The sequence below is a fragment of the Phascolarctos cinereus genome, unplaced genomic scaffold, assembly GCF_003287225.1.
Source record: "Phascolarctos cinereus isolate Bilbo 61053 unplaced genomic scaffold, phaCin_HiC Scaffold_9;HRSCAF=440, whole genome shotgun sequence".
NCBI classification, from domain to species: domain Eukaryota; kingdom Metazoa; phylum Chordata; class Mammalia; order Diprotodontia; family Phascolarctidae; genus Phascolarctos; species Phascolarctos cinereus.
The window spans coordinates 250,971,950-250,994,025 of NW_027556402.1; the positions used below are offsets into that span (position 1 = coordinate 250,971,950).

General features: G+C 46.8%; 1 protein-coding gene across 1 annotated transcript in view; it reads right to left on the reverse strand.

Moving 5' to 3' along the window:
- Nucleotides 1-21,042, reverse strand: part of OSBP (oxysterol binding protein) — a 32,484-nt gene extending 11,442 nt beyond the window's left edge. Inside the window, exons 1-9 of the mRNA XM_020976064.2 lie at nucleotides 19,557-21,042; nucleotides 14,091-14,299; nucleotides 12,420-12,670; nucleotides 8,177-8,375; nucleotides 7,800-7,902; nucleotides 7,413-7,467; nucleotides 7,064-7,195; nucleotides 4,734-4,979; nucleotides 3,249-3,369 (exon numbers count right to left, since the gene is read on the reverse strand). Coding sequence (XP_020831723.1) covers nucleotides 3,249-3,369; nucleotides 4,734-4,979; nucleotides 7,064-7,195; nucleotides 7,413-7,467; nucleotides 7,800-7,902; nucleotides 8,177-8,375; nucleotides 12,420-12,670; nucleotides 14,091-14,299; nucleotides 19,557-20,185 — 1,945 coding nt within the window. The 5' untranslated portion in view covers nucleotides 20,186-21,042. The remainder of the gene's footprint in view (nucleotides 1-3,248; nucleotides 3,370-4,733; nucleotides 4,980-7,063; nucleotides 7,196-7,412; nucleotides 7,468-7,799; nucleotides 7,903-8,176; nucleotides 8,376-12,419; nucleotides 12,671-14,090; nucleotides 14,300-19,556) is intronic.
- Between the last annotated feature and the right edge of the window lie 1,034 nt (nucleotides 21,043-22,076).

The window sequence follows — 22,076 nt, forward strand, 5'->3', positions numbered from 1 at the left end:
CTCTTGTTTGGTCCCAAATTCTTCCTTATCCATAGGTCTAAAAGGTAAAATTGTCAATGCTCCCTGATTTGCTTATTTTATTTCATCCTTTATTTCTAAATCATTTACCCATGTTAGCCTTACTTTGGCATACCAACCCTTCATTTTAAACATGAGGAAAATGAGGCCTAGAGATGGTGAGTGGTTTGCCCAAGGCCACATGGATATTAAATTATGAAGTGATAGAGCTGGGATCTGAATGCAGGTTCTCTGACTCCAATTTGGGGAAGTGAAAACTTTATCACAACAATTGTCCTCTTGAAATGTCACAGTCGATAAGTATTTATTAAGCACCTACTATGTGCCAGGCACTGTGCTAAATTGTGGGGACACAAAGAAAGGTAAAAGACAGTCCCCATTTTCAACAAACTCACAATCTAATAGACATGGGAAAGAGAATCCTCATTTGAATCCAGATTCTCATTAGAAAATAAAATAAAATTTAGTTTAAAAAACAAAACAAAACAAAACGAAAGATATACATCTTGATCTCCAGGTTCGTGCATCTCAACTCCCAAATACCTTCATTCTACCCTAGCTACATGTAAAGAGCTGTTTTCATCAGTTTCCATGAGATTAATGATCATTTCTATTCAAATTATTCCCAAATCAATACATCCGGCCCTCAACTCACTCCTGATCTAGAGACCCATACCAACAACTCCCTGCTGGGCATTTCCACTTGGAGATTCCATATTCAACTCAAGTTCAACATGTCCAAAACCAGCCCTCCTTATCACCCTCTCTAAAACTGCCCCTTCTCCAAACATCCCTCTTCCTCCCAAAGGCACCAACCAGCTTTCTAGTCACCCAGAAACACAACCTCAGAATATTTTGGTACCTTCCTTCTCCTCTACCCCTGACATCCAGTCATTTGCCAGGCATCATAAATTCAACATCCATAACACCTTTTGTATCCATCTCATTATCTCCAACTTCACTGCCATCATTCCAGTTCAGACACTTACCATCTCTTGCATGGACTATTGTGAAAACCTCCTAATGAGTCTTCCTTTGTCCTACACACAGCTGCCAAAACGAGCTTCCTAAAGCACAGATCTAGACTCCCCTCCTCAAAAATCTTCACTGGTTTCCTACTGCTCCTCAGGTAAAATGTAAACTCCTCACCCTGGCCTGTAAAGCCCTTCACAATCTGGCACCTGCCTATCTTGTGGAGTTTAATTCATAGCCTCACTTCCACACACTCCATGGCCCACCAAACATGCTTGCTTCTGGTCCTGCAAACTCACCCCTCAAGTTCTGTGCCAGTGCCCAAGCTAATCTGTCCCCCCTATTTGGGATGCTGTTCCCTCCTGAACCATAGGGCCTCGGAGAATCCTGGCCTTAGCTAGTCCCAGATTCAAGAGACCTTTTCTGGGCAACCATGTTAGTACTCTTTCTCTACTCCCTCTTACCTTCCATTTTTCATCTATTTACATGTAATACCCTGAAGTAGAATGTAAACTCCTTGGGGGCAGGAGCAATTGTTTTTCTTTTCTTTCTATTCTTGGTACCTAGCACAAGTATCTTGCATACAGCAAGCACATAATACATTTTTGGTTAATTTTAATGAAATGGTAACCTTGGAAATCTACTATTAAGTCTATGGAAAAGGAAATTTGGAGACAACAACAGCCAACCCTGCCACCATCCTCCAAGTGAAAGAATCCCAGAAGCAGACAGCAACTCTCTGAGATGGAGGAACAGGGGCTGTGGTGAGGCAGTTGCTTTCAAGTGGGCCAGGGCCTATGCCTTCTTTTCACGGTCCCTAGTAGAGAAGGGGAAGGGGTGAGGAGGAGATGTGGCTGGGTGACTAGAAAGCTGGTTGGTGCCCTTGGGAGGAAGAGGGATGTTTGGAGAAGGGGCAGTTTTAGAGAGGGTGATAAGGAGGGCTGGTTTTGGACATGTTGAACTTGAGTTGAATATGGAATCTCCAAGTAGAAATGCCCACCTTGAAGAAAAGAGAGATAAAAATATGGAGGAAGAAACGAATGGGAAAAAACTTCCCTTTATGAATAGAATTGTTGTGCTGTTAGGATCTTAGAGCCTGGGCTCTAATTAATTCTTCCAGGAACCTGGCTACATGCTACTTTATTAATTTCATAAAACTGAGCGAGCAGAGACAGCATATGCTTCCAAAAGTCCTTCTGTGGAACTCTCATGAGTAGAACAGTACTCTTAAAAATTCAGGAAGTAGTAGTGTGTAAAAAAACCCAATCATGTAGAACAACAGGGTTTTAAAAAACCTTTTTTCCATTTTCCTGAAGCATACTACAACAAGAAGAATCGCTGAAGAGACCGAAAGAAAGGAACTAAGCCTGCCTATGTATTGCAAACAACGAGCAAACTCATCTCATCTCAGAAAACAAACAGATGCCAAAGGCCAATTGTTAAGGATCCTGCTCAAGCTCATTTGGCCCTGAATCCAGAAGGTACCTATCCCTGGTTAAGCATTCAGGAAAGACCCCTATGTGGAGGCCCCCAGTAGGGAGTCATCAACTTAAAGAAGGGGTTAGGAACTCTATCAGCTTAAAGAGAAATTTTTTGCTGCTCTTTACTTTTAGGTTCAGAGCAAAGAATAGAAGGTTAGCTACCAATAAGCATTTCTAAGAAAACCCTCCATAATTTGGAAGATGCTGAGCAAAACTGAAGAGACTTAACACATTACCAAAAGAAGAAATAAAATGCATGAATTTTGGAAAATAAAAATGACCATAATATAAAAGTACTGACTGTCCTAATAATAAAAGTTGTTGTCTTTACCTAAGAAGTGGTTATATTTGGGGCAGATAAAGAATTGGCTCTCCCGGGGCAGCTAGGTGGTTCAGTGGATAGAACACCAGCCTTTGGAATCAGGAGGACCTGAGTTCAAATCTGGCCTCAGACACTTGACACTTACTAGCTGCGTGACCCTGGGCAAGTCAGTTAACCCCACTGCCTAGCAAAATTTAAATAAAATATAACATAAAATAGATTAATAATATTAAACAAAATACAAATAAATAAAATATAAAAATATTTTTATATTTATATATAAGTAAGTAACATAATAAAAACTGACTTGAGGCTTGGAGTTTAAGGTTTCTAATCTAACTTGTAACAAGCATTCTAGAGTCATTCTAGAAGCAATTATAGAGCACTTTACGATCTACAAAGTGTTTTCCATATGCTCTCTCATTTGACATGCCCCCAGAAGCAGTGTGCCTTACCAAGGGGCATGATGGACAGATATTTGCCACGGAACTTGCTGGTAATTTTGATTTCCTGTCGTAATGTCCAGCCATTTTTGGATTCAGCATGGTGTGCAGCAGCAGGAGGATGGTGGCTCACCTTGAAGAAAAGAGAGATAAAAATATGGAGGAAGAAATGAATGGGAAAAAACTTCCCCTTATGAATAGAATTGTTGTGCTGTTAGGATCTTAGAGAACATCTAATCCAACTATCATTTTACAGATGAAGGTGACACTGTGCACAGAGAGGGCAAGTACTTTGTCCAAGTTTGCACAGCTAGTTGGTAGCAGTCAAGGTAGAACCTGGGTCTCCTAATTTCTGGTCCAAGGTTCTTTGAATGAATGAAGCATTTATTAAGTTCCTTCAGTGTGCCAAGTCTGGGGATACAAACAGAAAAAATAAGACGGTCCCTGCTCTCTAGGAGCTCTGGTTCTACCAGGGGAAACAGCACACAGGGAAAGTTTCAACTGCCAGTCAGATGGAAAGGGCCCATGGTCCTTAGCATGCAGCAGCAAAGATGATAAGGACTCTTCTTTAAGGTCGGTTCTACTGATCCAATCCTATCAGTTTCTGATGTTAAACCATTTGACAGAGCCAAAGATCTTGGCGACAAGAATATCCTTTTCTGGGTCATCAGCAGTTGTGACTGCAGAACCAGCAAGAACAGCTTCCAGCCTGACAGCTGAAGGCACTGGGCTGGCAGCACTGCCACTACCGAAGCTCTGGGGCACAGGGTCCAAGGGCACATGCCACTGTCCATTCTCTCTCTCTCTCAGGGTGTTCTGCCGCCTCAGCTACGTTGCCCTACTTGCCCTGAGGTCACAGCCAGCTGGCAGTTAGCAGAGCTGGACACAGGCCTGTCCATGGGGGGTGAGGAGGGGGCTGCCACCCCCAGGGTTCCTGCACCCATCTGCTGTAGCTGGTGGCTTTCTAGCAGTAGTTGCTTGTACTGATGAAGAAGGTGGCCTCTTCTCAACAGGGATTTCTACCTTCAATGTTGCCTGCTGGAGGGATAAGAGGGAGACTGGACTGGAAGCAAGTCCAGTGGGCTGAAGGGTACTGACTCTTGGTTTCATGGTCTGGGAGGTTTAGATGGCAGACAAGGCAGCGGTGGCCATTTGAATTGACCAGCAATGCTGTTCCCTGTCTCCCTCAGGGGACCTTGCTGCCCCAGCTAGGAGGGTCTGCCTGGCCTGCCCAGGGACACTCTATCAGGTTGCCAAAAGGCAATACTCAAAACTATTCTGGATGCTTATAAGCCCAGGAGAGCAAATAGACCCACGAGACAGTCAATGATCACATCTTAAAGGGAAGAATAAAATACCAGGATACAACGGGTATTTCTGAAAGTCTGGGACACAAGAAGGCAAGCCATTCCACTACCCATGAAGGTTTTCTCCTCCACGTAAAGAGGCTTCCATAAGGGCCCCAACATCCTGCACCATCTCTGGAAGGGCCCTTACCTGTTCACAGAGGGAGCGATAACCATTCTCCTCAAGTCGGTCCAGCTCAAAGGTCTCCCCCAGGAGTGGGTTGAATGGCTTGCTAGTACGGAAGACAGTAGTGGAGTAGGAGGACACGGTGAAAGCCGCCACATAACACAGCTGTTCAAGGGAGTTCTCACATTTTGCAGCTCGGTCTAACAGTTCATGATACTCTAAATCTTCAGTGAGGCGCTGGAGCATGGACAGAGGCTCATTAAAGTTCACCTGACAGGAAAAGAAGAAAAATGCCAAATGTGTTCAACACATTCACAACAGCCTATTCCTAAGGCAATAAAATACATCTACTGGGAAGTTACTCCTTCCTAAACTAGGAAATGGAGATACCAAGAGGTGCAGAGCTTTGGTCAAAGTGACAGAGCACATTAGTGGAGGAGCACAGGCCTTTCAGCTGGAGCTTCATTTCCAAGATCAGCCTCCCAAATCAATGCCTCCCCTCTCCTGGGGAGGGAACCAGAACTCACAGCAGGTGGGTAGTGAAGAATACTTTGACATGAACACACCTGCAGAGCTTGGGAAGAAGGTGGCTTTTTTCAAGCACCTAAATGTAAAGGAGACTTAGTTTTAGCTACAGGAAGTTCCCAACTTACAAAGGGACCTCTGAAATTGTTTCTGCAGCTTTAAAATAGCTGGCTATTTTTTCATAGAAACAATATTAGAAATGGTGCTTAGGTTTCCAGGATGGCCCACTGAAGTCTATTTAGCTCATGTGACTAAGCTATATAGTACCAGCCTAAGCTCCGAGTGCTAGAAATAAGTGATGACATGGTACACAAAGTACAAGGAAGAAGATGGTTTCTGGCCAAGGCCAGCTCTGGGCAAAACTTCAAAGTGGGATTTCCCTTGGATACCCTCCCATTTTTTTTTCTGCACTTGCTCTCTCTACAGATGGCCCTCTTTCCCAGCCTCCAGCCCTTGGGCTGTACCCTACCACTCTCCTTCAGGGAGTCAAAGCTCCCACCTACTCCATGCCCCCAGTCCCCTTCTCCTTCCTCTGTTCCCTCCCCAATTCAGATTCCCTCACTGGAGATGATCTCAACCAGAAAGGTATAAATAAATTAATGCTAAAGTATGACTCACTGATGGCCCAATAACCCTTTTAGAATATTTGAACTTCTCAAGGTAAATGATGAACCCCAAACTCTAATTCATTGAATTCTATAAGCATTAGCAAAGCCCAGAATTTCAGGCACTGTGGATAGGGAATGGCATTTTTTTGTAGGTGGCCACTAAGCAGGTCAGTTCTGCCTGGACTCTTCTGCAGTCACAGCTTCTTCCTGTCTCCTGTCGCAGAATCCAGTCTCTAAACCTCCAAGTTTTCTCCTCTGCTTTCATGGCTATGGCACCAGAGGTTCTGGGAGTAAGGGGGGAGGAGCAAAACCAACTATTCCTAAGGAGAAATCATTTCAAAATCAAAAAAATTCCTCCATTTTCAAGGAAGGATTGTCCTTATTTTAGGTGATGTCACAATCTGCCCCGTTGACACTCTCTGCTGTATCATGCTTATCTGCAGAATATTGTACTTTCCCTTTTTTCCTCCCCCAAGGTAGAATGTAAGCCCTGAGGGAAAGAACCATGAGTTTCATCTCTGTATCCTCTGCATCTCACACAGTACTTGGCAGAAAGTATTCATTGAGTTGAATCGAACTGAATTACAACCAAAACAACAGTAGTCAACTTCTGATACCTCACCTTTCCGGGAGAGAATGAAAGAAGAATTCAAGTGGAGTCAAAGGCCCTGGGCTCTCACCCTCGCTCTGCTCCTTCCTACCCCATCTGTGCCAGCCAGAGGCTCACGTGGAGGAGAGAGAGGAGGTGAGAAGGTGATGTCCAGCAGCCCCTCAAGCTCTGACTCCACGATGCTGCCCGTGCAAAGGGAGCCACGCCGGGGCTGCCCGTAAGTCCAGCCTTCGTACTAGTAGACAGGAACCCCTCAGAGCTGCACCTGGCTGACAGTCACAACTACTCATATTTCTATAGCCCTGTCAACTTTACAAAGTGCTTTCTTTACACCATCCTGGTCATGTAGGTAGCACAAACATTCCTATTCCACTTTCTAGAGGAAGGAACTGAGGCTTGGAGAAATCAAGAGACTTAGCCAAGGTCACAGAGCTAGTACATGCTGCAGCTGGGATTGGCAGAGAGGTCTCTCCCAATCTCAAGTCTGAAGTCTTTCCACTGGGCCATCCGCCTGTTTAACCAGATACTGACTGACATGGGTCAAATCCCTCCCTACAAAGGCCTGTGCAAATTGCCATGATTCCAGTCTACCCACCCAATCAGAGCCTCACCGGCATTGGGATCTTGGAGAGTTCCTTTCCAATACAGTTCTTCATTATACTCCATAAATTGAGGCTGTAGTTTGGCTTATAGGGAATTCGTGTTCTTTTTTCCTTCTTTGTCTCTTCCTGCGGATGTTTATACTGAGGGCAAGATAAGATTGAGGCAATTACCCCCAAGAAACAAACAAACAAAAAGCAACCTTCTTCCCTAGCCTGGGGGGAAAAAAAAGGGGAAGTCTGTGTTCCTTCTAGCTCTTTTCAAGTGAATTGCAATGAGGAGCTCCCCTTGAAGAGCCCCACCAACAATCTTGTCCCTTCCCAAGATCTGCTAACAGCCCTTCTCACAGTGGAGAACTACCTGTTCATCCAGGCTGATGTCGCTGCTGGCCCCACTGATATTGCTGCCAGTCCGCCTAAATGAGTGGAAAAAGCACGAGAATCAGGCCAAGATTAAAACTGTCAAGTTCTCATTCTAGGCATCAGCTGTCAAAAGGAAAATGGCTGCTGGACTGCAGAGATGGGTCTGAACAAATAAGTAATAGAAATGATAGCCCTGGGCAGAGAACGGGCAGCAGCAATGCGCTTCTGTGCACAAAGCTGGCAGACAGCCCACCACTTACTGAAGGACCCGGCCCAGATCCTGGTAGCAAACATCAAGAAAAACCTCACTGCCACTGAAGCCTCTGACCTCCTGGAGGTCACATGCTCTGGAGCCCGTAGGGGTGGAGAGCCAAAATGAACTTACTTGTGGCCCAAGCTCTCAGGCATGGTGATGATCTCAGGAGCATCAAAGAATTCATTGTCATCGTCTTCGTCACTCATATCTCCTTTGCCAGAACAGATCTGATCTGCAAGGGGAAGGCCAGGCTGACACTCTTTATCTTCATTTTCCCAATATCCCGAGCATTCTTAAATGCCAACTATACACACCAAGCAGGGACAGAGAAAAATAAGGCAAAGGTAGAGGCCAGCCTGCTGGAGATCACTTCAATTCTATGTGGAGTAGAGAAACAAAGGGAATGGGGCAGCGGCACTGGACCCAAAGGGTTAGATGCTCCGTGTCCTGGTAGCAACAGATAGCCTCCAAGTGATACAAGAGGCCACCAGAGCCCTACTGCTTACCTTTCACAGAACCGGCACTGCCAGGGACACTTGCTGGCAGCACCGTGGCACCTCGGAAAGCCCTTTCCAGGTGGTTATGCTGTTTGGCCAGCTGTTCCAAGGTCTCCTCCAGGCGGATACGCTGGTCTCTTTCATACTGCAGAGACTTCTGCCACTTCTTGCTATGCGTCTGGGCCAACATCAGGAAATCCCTGCAAGCCTGGATGGCAACAGAAGGGACGCAGGTCATTGATCTGATCCCCTAAGAGCCCCACTGAGTAAATGACTCCCATGCCGAGAAACTTTACCCTGGCCAGTCATGGTGAGTGACTATTCCCTAGGATCAATGACAGCCACTTTCCCATTACAACTGAGGTCAAATCCAGGAGAAAAAAACGTTTCTGCAGGAGATTCTATTTGTTAATGCTCTTGTGGTCACAAAGACCGAAGAAATGCCAAGTGAGGAGCAAGCCTGGCCATGGGACTTCTGACATCACAAATGATGACATCTATCCCTGCAGATGGGACCTTGTGGCAAAACGGAGAAATGAAAAGATGACAAGAGTAATTCACCGAGAGAGCTGAAGGGCTAAGGCTGAAGAAGCCTGCCCCAAGCAGGGGAGAATATCTAATCAAATTCAATGAAACTGGGCAAATGGGCCCAGAGCAGATGATGCTTTGGGGCTTGCTTTAAGGAGATACTTCATTAGTTCTAGACTTGAGGGTGACCTAGATGGAGAGCTCAGTGTAAAATTCTTCATTCTCTAGCCTTCTCACTTAATACAGGGGTGAGAATCAAGTCTGAAAGTACAACTGAGAGAAAAAGAAAAGTGTGATGCTTCAAATTTCAGGATCATGAAAGGCCATCTCTTGAGATCAGGTCACCTTCACCTTGGTTAGACCAATCTGGAAGAAGAAAATGAGAGCTGAAAGGGACGTCGGAAATCAGTTAATCCAGGTCCGTTATTTTACAAAGAAACAAAATGCAAAGATTCAGAAACCTAGAAAACAGTTCTAAAGATGCAGCAAACCTATTCCTCCTCGTGATGATGTTTCTCGGTTCAATATATTTTCCCAGTTTCATTGCTACAGATATGGACATCTTAATATATAGACTAATTTATCATTAAGTAGGAAATTAAGGGCATACAGACAAGAAGCCCAATGCATTTTACAGAGCACTAAAATGAGAAGAGGTTGAGGGCAGACCAGGGAGAGAGAATAACAAGCAAAGCAGACTAGCAATGGCTACGTTCTCCCTTTCAGGCTCAACTTGGATGCCTCCACCCTCAGGAAGTCTTCCCCAACAACTTCCCTCACCCTCAACTCAAAGGAAATTTCCTCAAAATTTCCCTCCAGCCTTTTTCTGGACCTCTCCACTGACCAAACCAATCCCCACCTTGTATGATACTGGTCTGTGTCCATGTCTTGGCCCCCCTTCCCTACAATGGAACACAGAGCAAGACTGGACAGTTGTTCATCTCTGCGGTCCTAAGGCTTGGCGCAACACTTTGCTACACTGCTACTGAATGGGATGTACAAGCGCCTAACTAGGAGAGCTTAAAAATATGAATAATCATCCCCACAGAATCCAATATACAAACGGGAATGTTATTGAGAGAAAATATGAAAATTAAAGGAGGATGCTGAGCAAATTTTAAAATAAGGGAGTGCTTTCATTTCATTTAGATTTTGAATAACGTCTATGTATAGAGTAGATTTTCTCCCCTTTTACAATAATCTAACATGTAAACAACATTTTGGGGTTCATAAAGCATTTTATATATACTATTCACATGATTATGCGATGAATTAAGCTCCTACTGTACATGCAACACTGTGTTATAAATTGGGGGAGATAGAACATTCAACAACACTAAGTCCACACTCTGATGGCACTGACACACATGTCTACTGTCAGTATGGCCTAAGAGAGCGAATGCTGGCCCTGCAGCCAAGAGAAGACCTGAATTAAAATACCACCTCTGACACTAACAATGACAGGTGGCATCATTCCCATTTTATAGACGAGGAAACAGAAGCTCAGAGCTTTGGGGACTTGCCCATGATCACACAACCAATAAACATGAGAGGCAGGAAGCAACCCTCCCTCCTGTCTGACACCAAGCCTGGCACTAGGGGTGCTACCCCCCCACTGCCATGTCACTGGCACTGCTTTCTTATCATTCCTTTTAGGAAAAGCTCCAAGTGAGCTTACCTCCCATTGACCTAATCACCTACCTTTTTTATATGGGGAGACTTTGCCACAAAAGAACTAAAGGAGTCAGAGGATACCTTTCAAAAGACAGGCTGTTTTGGGGAAAGACAATGGGCCTGGGAGTCAGAAAGACTGGTTCGATAGTGGAGCCTTGCAGAAATCACCAAGGTCACCCATCTTTCTACGTTCCTTTCTCCTGAGCAGATGGCTCAAACAAATTGTTTTCTTGCTACTTTCTGAGGTTTAGAGAATTCCTACCTCGAGTTGAACAGTTATCAAACTCCTACTGTATGCACAGAAGAGTGCTAGGGACTGGGGGAAATACCAAGTCTCTGGCCTCATGGTATTTATAGTCTTGTAATCCAGAATGACAGCAGAGGGGCAGCAAAGAGAAAGGAGTTCTGGGTTTAGAGCTCCGATTCCAAATGCTGCCTCTGACACTGAGTGACCGTGGACTAAATCACTGAGCTTCTCTGAGCCCCAGTTTTCTCATCTACCTCACAGGGCTGTCATGAGGATCAGATGAACTCATGTCTGGAAAGCCCTTGTGCCCACTCTTACTATATTTATACAGTATAAAAGTATAACCAAAATGTTATGGGAGAAGGAGAAAGCCATTACTGACTAGAGATATCAAAAAAGGTTTCCTGGAGGAGGTGGCTAAGAATTGGTCTTTTAACAAGAAATTCACCAGGCCAGAAGCAAGTGGGGCGGAGGCATTCTAGCTATAAGGCTATCTAGAGTATCTGTTGGACATTTTAGAAAAAATAATATGAAAACATAAGTTACCAGCACTGTCTATTTAGTCATAAAGGGAATAACTGAAACCATTTACAGTTGCCCTACTAATAAGAAAAATTCAGGTATTTAGAAGCTAAGTTGAATAAAACTAGTTTCAAGCACATTCTTAAGAACACTCCCAAAACTGGACACAGAGACCCCATGAAATAAATGGACACACAGAATTTAGAAATGGAAGGGAACCTTGCAGTCTTTTCATCCAACTCTCCCCTTTTACAGATGAAGAAACCAAGACCTGGAGAAGGGAAGTAACTTGTGCAGTCATAGAGGTAGTAAGGAGCAGAGTGAGGATTCAGACCCAGGTCCTCTAACTGCAAATCTAGTAGTTTTTCACTATATCTCACCACATCTTCATTTCATTTAATAGGAAAAAACTCCCCAAATATTTTTCTCAAGAATGTTCCTCCTCGGGGCAGCTAGGTGGCGCAGTGGATAGAGCAACGGCCCTGGATTCAGGAGGACCTGAGTTCAAATCCGGCCACAGACACATAACACTTACTAGCTGTGTGACCCTGGGCAAGTCACTTAACCCCATTGCCTAGCCAAAACAAACAAACAAAAAAGAATGTTCCTCCTCTCCATAATCCTTCGAACACTTAAGGGAGACCGGAACAAGATATCTTCTCAGGCTGGTCGCCCTGTTTTATCTCCACGCTCATGCTGCACTTACCACGCCGTGTCTGGAGGTCCGAAAGGGATCACAGAGCTGTTCTGTTTTTGCCTAGCATTTGTCATCTAACAAAGCAGAGGAAGCATTTTCCCAACATTCCTGATCCTCCCAACAAGATCCACCTGTGACAGAAAACACTCCAACACTGCCCTCTCCCCACCTACAGAAGGGTCCCCAAAGTAGAAAAGATTTTCTTTGTAATTCTGAATTAGCTCTGAAAGCAAGTGGTGACGCCAGACAGCATCCTCAAGCCTCCTAAGGTTTCCTCTCACACTATATCTGCCAAACCAGTTCACCCCACTCTGGGCCAATATACACAAGCAAGGCAAGACCCAGGCTTTACTTGAGGGCCCCAGAGAGCCCTTCTGTCTACCTGAGCAGGACACAAAGGGTCATTTCATCTGGGCACCCTGTTCCCCTTTCAGCAACAAGCCTAGTAATTCTAGTTTCAGGAGCAGTGAAGCGAAGCCTGATGTTCTATGCCAGAGAGGCTCCAATTTCAGCGTATATACAGGAGTGTATATTCTAGTCAGGAAAAGGACCAAGGGGCCACACAGCATAAGGTTTTCACTTACATTAATCATGGCATTCGATGTGATCCTGAAGAGCGTGGCACGTTCATTGACCTGCTTGATCTTTTCGTTACTCTCAGCAGGCAATTTCAGGGATTCTAGCTCACTGAGGGATCGCTGGAGAGCCGTGCCGTGCTTGGCGATCAGGTCGTTGCAGGTGCTCAAATCCTCCACTTTGCTGGAGAGGGTCCGGAGGGTATTCTGCAGCTCTGTCTTATCAGTTTGAGAGACTGACTCTTCATCTCCTGATTCGTCTGTGGGAGAAACAAAACAGAAGAAGTGATTCCGAGCTGGGGTATGTTTTCCAGGGAACCAGCCAGGAGTACACCAACTCTGGACACAGCTAAACCTGGTGCTTATCACGTCCGGAGCTCTTACCAACTTGGAGGCCCTAGTGAGACTAGATGAGTCCCTGATTACAGGACAGGGTTGAGGAAGGGAAAGCTCAATGGCTCCTGGGCTCAGGAGTGGGTTATTAGAGCCTTTTACCTCTAGTTTGCCGGTTCCAATCCAGCCCAAGCTGACTGTTACTGAAAATCCACTACCATCTGTTGGCTGTTCGGTGGGCCCTGTATGAAATGAGTTGAGAATCTCAGTCTAATTCCTTGTGGACAAGAGTCCACATCACAAAATCCAGAAGTGGAACTAAATTACCACTCGCAAAGGCAGGCTCAGGGTCAGATATTTCAAAGGATATTCACCTGAGGTCTGGGAAACTGCATAAGGCAGTACTATGCTGACTAATTCTCTAGTATATAGGACTAGATAACGAAGTTTACTTCTAAAAGTCACTAGCCCTATTGATTATTAGCCCTAGGTGTATAACAGCTGACTTAAGTTAGCATTAAAAAGTGACGAAATCCCTCCCCAATGAGGGAGAAAGGCCCAAGTTCAAATGGAATCTTAAACATGAATTTACAACAATGTGTTGTCTTTGCTATGTGAACCCTAAAAATGGCACGGCAGTGAGGAGAAAACAGTCCTATAAACGACCACCCTAACTCAGCCTACAAGCAACCATTCAATACAGCTTGTCTAAAATCACTAATGTCCAAGTGGGGTACTTTGCCAATTTCCCTGGAGGACTGTTTAGATGGAAAATCCAGAGCATACAAATGCAATGCACCTTACAGAAACCAAGGTAGCAATGGGGCTTTCAGGCGTGGAAGTCTGCAACTACTGTTTTAAGGAAACTGCCCAGATCTGTATTATGTCCAATAATTTCAAGACTCAAATGGAGAGTCAAGTCAGAGATGCCATCAAGCCTGGGCTATGAGACTTAGGATGCAATGAATAATTAACAAATTCAGAAATCAAATCCTACAACACTGAAGTGAGAAGTGAAAATGCTACTGGATCCAGACTGTGGGTTTGTGGTAACCCAAAGATTAAGCCATTAGTCAAAGGTGTTTCTTGAACCTGTAAAGTCATATTAAAGCATCAGGTAGGCAGTATGCGTGAAAAAGAGAAAGGTTCTCGATAGAATACATCTATAAGAATATTGCTATGGGGTGATAGAAACTTGGGGGAACTGTACCTAAAAGACACAAGGGAACAGCAGGTCAACTTTAAGGTCCAATCAGCAGAGCACGATGGGGCCAAAGATGGTTCCTGTTAAACACTAACAAAGAAGTTCACCGTGTGCATCTCTCCTCCCTTTCTGCCCCCACTTACCTGACTCTGCCAGCATCTTCACAGCCTTTGCCTTAGCAAGTTCCAAGGCTGTCACCCAGCGCTGGCGCTCTACTTCTGAGCTGGCCTTCAGGTGGTAGGTCTGAGCCCCACCATTAGAGATGATGAAGTTGCAGGAGTCCTCTACGGTGATATTGGCAGTGGCCAGGTTGATGGTTCCTCGGCAGGTGTGACGCATTTCTGCCTTTGATCTACACCAATGAAACGAAAGAAAAGCCAGGTAGAATGCAGGGCTGAAAATTTATCCCTCAACACATTCCATTCCCTTTCAATACCCTAAGACATTTGAAAAGACAGCAGACCTACACATCTGCAAATTCTAGTTAGTGCTTTTTTGTTTGACTGTAAAATGCAAGGCAGCCTACGTGGGGTTGTCTTCCAAGCCTGTAAATGAGCACACTCTGCTCTTCCATACCTCTTGCTGTCAGTAGAATTACTTTTTATTGAAGTTATAATGGCTAAGTAACTTTAGTTCCTTTTCGCACTGTCCTGCAAGGCTAAGTTTAAAATGGAGCACCTTCACAAGGTGTTTTAGGAAACATTTGCTACTTATAATATGCTAGGCTTAGGAATCCACTCCCCTAGCCCATCTCTGCAACAGTTTCAATAAGGTAAGGATGAGAAAAGAAAAATTCTCACCCTGGGTTCTAATACTAGGCTCAATTCAATGATTGTTTTAGAAGGGTGTGGAAGCCTCTCAGACCTTTTGGAAATGAAGCTCAGCAAATGCAGTGTGGGGTTGCTTCTTAGCCTCAAGTAAACTTTATTTTTGGTGGTGGTAAGAAAAGAACAACCAGTCATGGTCTTCCTGGTATAGGTTCCTTCCTAAGACCCACTGACTCTCTTGATGAGAAGCCCCACAGGTCACACTATTCCTTCCTAGCTAGGTGAGATTCAGCAGACCTGCTTCTGATCATTGGTGTAAAAGTTCCCCTGAGCTCCCTGACTGGCAGGTCTATTAATAGCACTAACTTCTGGAGCTTTAAGGCACTGCTCAGCAACACAACAACCAGCAAGAGAGTGTTCACTAAATAACGAGCCTCGGTTAAATCTGTATGTTTGCAAGAGAAGCAGAAATGTGCAAGGCTCTGGAGCCCTCCCAATGCCAACTTCCCCATTCTACAGATATCCATTGATCAGGCCCTACCAATGAAAAGCAGCCTGGTTGCTAAGACTGTGCTCTGCTCTGGAGCCCTCCCAATGCCAACTTCCCCATTCTACAGATATCCATTGATCAGGCCCTACCAATGAAAAGCAGCCTGGTTGCTAAGACTGTGCTCTGTCCAACCCAGGAACACAAAGAGATCAAAATCCCTTGCAACCCCCAACTAAGTGCCCAAGCACACCTGAGCTGTCCTGAATTCCTACATACCAAAAAAGGGCACAGGGTGCACCCCTTTGCCAAGAAGGTTCTGAGGTGCTGAAAAAAGTTAGCTTACTCTGCTCAGGAGAATCCAGGTTTTTCTGACCACTCACTGCCTCCCCCTCCCACCTCCAACTATGAAAAAAAGTGAGGCTTCTCAACACACCATGCATTTCCCTTCCCTTCCCTCTACCTGATACACGAGTAACATGAACCCATGCCGCAAGCTATTTGCACTACCCCCCCCCAACCAGGCTTCAGTTACTCTATGAATAATACAGGCCAAATTCCACGCACACACAGCTGACACACAGGCTCACCCTTCCAAGGGCACCACCTGGCCCCTTCATCACATTCCTTCTTGTTGGCAATTTCCACAAGCTACTTCATGGTAATCTCTTGTACCCAGTGTGATAACCCTAAACTAACCACTTAGTATTTAGAGGACTGTGGTTTTCAAGAGCCAACCGTGAGGCCTGCTTCCATTCACTAATTCACTGGTGGGTTCAAGTGCCTGCTCCTAAATGCCTAGTGAGTAAGGAGAGACATGATGCCCATGAGATTGGGGAGTTCTTAAGGGCATATGGTATTAAGTGGTATTTCCTAACCTGAAAGCCTTTCACTTAAAAAAATATAGTTAAGATGATGGAACCCTGGGCAGAGGATTTATACCTGAGGGTCTAGAAGACTGGGCAGGTGCTTCATTTCTAAGACCTAGAATGCTGTATATAAAGACCCATTATAGTGGCTGGTGACGCAGGGGCACAAGACACAAGGGCTGAGAACCAGACTTGTAAGAACAAGGAAGGACAACACTTTAATAAGTATGGGTATAGAGAAAGTACAACTAGCCTCAAAGGGATTGCTTTAGAAGGGGCGGATGTAATTAAAAGGCAGCTTAGACACTGGCTTTAGGATTTACAAAGCACTTTCCTTACTGCTACCCTAGGAGGGAGGCAGTACAAATTTTATCATCGCCATTTTAGAGATGAGGAAACTAAAAGCTGAGGGGTTAAATGACTTGTCAAATGACCCACAGCCGATGGCTAATGGAGCTGGGATTTGAAGTCAGGTCTGTTGATTCCAAGCCCATTGGCCTCGGACCTCCACCACACTGCACAATCTGTAGGTATATATAAAGGGAAAGTAGGCATTGTGGGCATGAAAATCATAAGCCTGGCTAGAAAGCAATATTGTGATGCTGCCCCATATGTGTCTCTTGGTGCTAACTTCAGAGACTGTTGCCTGGTTGGCATGTAAGCAGAATTCTCCAGGGGACAAGGTAAATCTGTAGTATCAGTTTTCAAATGTTTTGGTCTCAGGATACCTTACTTACACTTTTGTTTAAGTGGATATCTACTCATGGTTACAGTATTAGAAATGAAAACATTTGAGTAATATTCTATTCATAGTTTTCATCTCCTGGATCCCCTGAAAGAGACTCAGAGATCCTCAATGGTCCCCACACCATTTGAGAACCACTGATCTACATCTGTATCTCAATGTGTCTTGGGTTACATTTTATCTGCTGTCAGAGTCTGCTTAGAGAATCGACGGACTTCTCTGGGACTGTGACAATAAGGCTAGTGGGATGTCCAAGACCCTAACGGACTGAATGGATTTGGCAGGAATCTGGGTCAGGAAAAAAAAATCACCACAAAAGTCAAAGCTTCCTTGTTTACATGCCATTTTTTGGAGAGAAAGGAACCGGATGAGGTGAGGCAAAATTTAAGTAAGTCTAAATTCTGCCCTCCAATCAGGCTGATATAAGAGAGAATGCAGGAAAATCTGACTGCTAGCCAGGGACTAGAAAGAAGGAGCAGAAATGCAGAGTCGGCCAGCCAGTGCTACACTTCCAACACTATAGTGTGAGCCATGAGTTTCCTGAATCCTGAAGTTGATAGTGTTTTGGAAAAGGCCCTAATTCAATTCAACAAACATTTGTTAAGCATCTCATGTGAGCCATCCTACACTAAAGAACACCTAATACCCAAGATCTGTTAATGTAATTATTACAGGCCAATAACCCATTGTCTTCTACTCAATACTTCTGTCCAATTAAACTAGCACCCAAACCTGGCCTTGGGCGGAGCTAGCTAGATTATCTGGACCCCTGCTTTTTACTAGGTTGCACTGAATATAACCAACATCAGAAAGGGGGACGTTGGGGGGAGTACTGTTAGGGATTAACTAGCCAGATTACGCATCTATATGGCAAGTACATATTTTCTGGTCTGGGGTTTGTCTGTTTGTTTTTTAGGGTAATCAGGGCCATGACTTGCTCAGGGTCACACAGCTAGTATCTGAAGTCACATTTGAACTCAGGTCCTCCTGACTCCAGGGCCAGTGCTACCTAGCTGCCCCTGGATGTGTATTGTTGGTGACCTTAATTTGTTGTGCAGGACTGCAGTGTTAGGTTTGGATTTTTAGGACTGTGGAAAAGACAAGAGTACTCTGTAAGAGAACCATCATTACTACTGGAGTACCCCCACTTAACCCTAGAACTACATAATAGAACCGATCATAAGAGAGCTTAGAGCATAAGCATTAAGAGAGCTTAGAAGACTATTGAGAACGTTGTAGAGAAGACTCCTGCTTCAAGTACTGGTTAAACTGCATGCATCTGAGGTCCCCTTGGACCCAAAGATTCTATAACTCTGACAGTTGAAGAAAAGAGTAGAGGTGAACAGGGCCCACCTTCTTGGGCTAATCATAAACCCCAAAGGAGGGGAGGTAAAATTCAAGCAAATCTTAGGAAGACAAGGAAGTCGAGGGGCAGTACTGAGGGCAGTAAGAACGTCATTTCTGATAGGAAAGGTGTTTTGTTTAAGGTGAGGTAGAGGACACATTAAAGGCTAACACAACTGAAATGAAAAGGCTGGAAAAACTAAAGTCTGAACCCTGAAGTGGGAAGGGAAGATATATGTCTACAGCCCTTTCTAGCTCTGATACTCTGCTGTTTTCTAAAGTTGTGGAGAATGTCTGAGTTTCCATAGGGTAATATTTATTGAGTTGATAAAGCTGGACTGGGTTTTAAAGAAAGAACTATGTGTTGATTATTCCTGGAAGGTCATGTGTATTTATCTGTGTGTCTGGAGCTATACAGGCAGTATGTAGTGTAAAGTGGACTGGCCTAAACGAAGTTGGGCTTTATAGAATAACAACTGCTGAATCAAACATAAGGTGAACCTGTATGTCTTCTGGGCAAGACGGATCTCCAAATGTGTATGTGTGGTGATAACTTGTTCGTGTCGATCACTCTTGTGCTTTATTTATACCCTATCCAGGGGTGTACTGGGGGTGGGACACACGATACGGGCAATAACATCTGCCTGAAGGGACCCACCTCCAGGGCAGATTTCTGTGTTCTGCAGATAAGCTGGTGCCTGTGATTACTCGTGTGATTGCCTTATTGGATGTGAGGGTATTGGAAAGAGAACACACGTCCGAGCAGAAAGTTTGGGGAATTAACATTTGCTGAGTTGACCTGAATTGAGGGCATGCTTGTGTGTTTGGCAGCTCAGCCGGTGACCGTGCTGACTGGTGCTGCTTGGCTGTCTTTTTCTGTGTCTGGCTAGGTATGAGCACTGCATCGGGTAAGGAGGGCACGGGCCAAACCCCGACCGGAAGAGTTTGTTTGGGTTTCTATAGGGCACGAGTTGAGACCAACACAGGGCACTCCCGTGTGTTCTGCTGATAAGCACCGGTGCCTCTGCCTGGGTTGATTAGTCCCGTGTGACTCCGGAGTGCGTGCGTGTGAGAGAGAGACAGAGAGAGAGAGAGAGACAGAGAGAGAGAGAGAGAGACAGACAGAGAGAGAGAGAGAGAGAGAGAGAGACAGAGACAGAGACAGTGTGTGTTGTGTGTGTGTGTCCGTGTCAAAGTCAATACAGCGGTTATAAGGACTGGGGACAGGCGCCAGGGATGCGTATCTCACCTCGGCCACCTATTTACTGCCTGCATGACCTTGGTTGGGCCAGGGCCTCAGTTTCCCTCCCCCTCCTTGTAAAGCGGGGGCGGGGTAAAGGAGAGGGGTTGGGCCCGAGGCGGGGGCCCTGAACGCCGCGCTGAGGCACGGGACTAACCTGTAGTAGCTGAGGAGCCCGTTGCTCAGTACGAACCAGCGCCGTTGGTAGCCCTTGATGTAATTGGTCCACTTGAAGAGCCAGCCCTCCCGGGCCGAACCGGAGCCCGAGCCCCCGGCCCCGCCGCCCGAGCCCCCCGTGGGCGGAGCCGGGGCGGGGCCGGCCGCCGACCCTCCCCCAGCCGTGGCCGCGGGACCCGGCCCTGGCCCGGAGCCTCCTCCCGAGGCGGCCGCCGCGGGGCCCGGAGCTACTCCGGGCCCGGGCCCAGAGTCGCCGCGTCCTCCTCCTCCAGCTGCTGCCGGCCCCGAACCTCCGCCGCCCGGCGCAGCACCCATCGCCGGGCCGGGCCCCACCACTCCCCGCAGCTCTGTCGCCGCCATCGCCCCCAGACACCGGCCCCGGCGGCCCCGCAGCAGGCAGCGGCAGCGGCAGCGACAGCGACAGCACCCGGACTCTCTCACACACACACACACACACACACACACACACACACAGAGCGAGCGCAGCAGCGGCCGCCGCGCAACGTCCACGCCCCGCCCGTCCAGCGGCCGGGAGGCGGGACCTGCCGCCGCGTCGGAGGTCTCCCATTGGTGTCTGCAGCCGCCATTCGGCCAGTGGCTCCTCGCCATTGGCGCTCCTCCCAGGCTGGTCAGCTAGCCCCACCCCAAAGTACACGTGGGTGGGACACTTCCGCCAGAGATTCCGCGGATTGGGTGGCAGGGAGGCCAATCACATCCGGACCCTGGTTCATTGGTCCTGGGGGTTGGAAGTCGTCAACACTCACATAGGAAGAGGGAACCGGCCCAACCCTCTGCGTAGTTGATTGGCCCGGGCTTCCGCCACTGGTTTTAGTTTATGTCTCCGTCACCGCCACGTCACCCCGTTCCCTCACTCCTTCCTCATACCCTCTTCCGCCCTCACCGATTGGTTGTTGGGCACCTGCTGCTCTGGCTTACTCTAACATTTGCTGAGCCAATCGAGGTCCTAGGGAGTAGGAGCTTTTCGGCCTCCTCACTTTCTACTGGTGGATGCCGGTGCCACTTACTAAGCGGCGAAGAGGCGTTTCGGAGGCCAAGCGCTGATGGGAACCCTTGCAGAGGGGGAGGAGGCAGGACCTCGGAACCCAGGTAGATTACTGGCTCCGGGGTCCTGACACATTAGGCCTGTTGATGCTGACCAATGGCGACTCTGGGTTCCAGAGCAGCCAATCCAAGCTGGGAATAGGGCTGTGGGCGTGGTCTCCTTCGGACCGGGTGGGGGCGAAGCATAGATGAGAGAAGAGGACGAGCCTGGGTTAGCGCAGGCGCAGTGCAGGCGGGGCCTTCTCTCGCTGGCTACGTCTCCTTAACCCAGGAGGTGTCCGTGCCTCCTCCGGGCTGCAGAATCCTCTGATACAGGCTGGGGCTTCTCAACACCTGGTTTTCGGGAGTCGACGCAAGCTTACAGGGCCCATGGCGGTGCAGCTATGGGCAAAGGTTCCGTCCTGCTCGCTCCCACCTCCCTGAGCTCCTGCGCGCCCCGCCCCAACCCCTCCCCCCTCCTCCATTTCGCCTCCCCCTCTCCTTCGGTCTCCGAAGCCCGGCCTTCTCTCCTCCTCCTTGACGCCCCCGCCCCGGATCCGTTCTGTTTAACTGGGCGGTGGATTACGAGGCGGAGCCTGCTCTTTGTGATTGTCCTTTCTTCCTCGGTTCCACCAAAGATTGTGGTGAAAGGGACGGTTTCGGAGACACTGGAGAAGTCTTGTATGAACTGACCCATAGCGGAGTTCAGAACCGGGAGGACAATTGAAACAGTGACAGCAAGTGCGCTGTGTGTAGACACAAGCAACTTGGAAAGTCTTCGGAGCCCTGGTGGATGCGGAGACCACGATCGGGTCTGCCGTCCCCTCCCGACCCGGAGGTGGGGGCTTGGGGCAAAGAGGAAACTTGGCTGGACGTGGACAATGCAGAAATGTGTTTTGCTTGTTTTTCCATTGATGGGAAGGAGATGAGAGGGAGAGAAAATAGATATGTGTTCACTGGTGGAAATTTAAAAATAAAAGCAAAGGCTTTCACTGTAAGCACTAAAGGCAGGCTGTTGGGTTATATTCTGGAGTAGTAGAAGGGCCTTGACCTGGGTGCAGGACCATAACTAGGGCAGGGTGACTGGTGCTTTGCCCTCGGTTGCCAATTTGGCATCCTTCTGCCCCCCTCCAGCTGGCCCCAGGAATCTTGTCCCTTTACAAGGGCCTAAGTTGTGTAATGAGGGGACTTCCCCCTTCTACCTCCTTGCTCTGCCCATTCTCACCTCTCTACTTCTAGGGGTTTTCTGGTGGAGCTGTATGTACATACCTAACCTCCTTTGGGACTCCCCAGTCCTCCCAACTGAATTTCCCTGATTGTAAGTTAGAGTGTGATTTGTTATCAGAAGACCTGTTTGCCATGTCCTGCTCTTCATGTGCAGACTGTATGTAACCAAGTCAATTAACCTTGCCCAAACTTGAGTTTGCCCATCTAACAAATGAGGATAAAAGTGTTGATA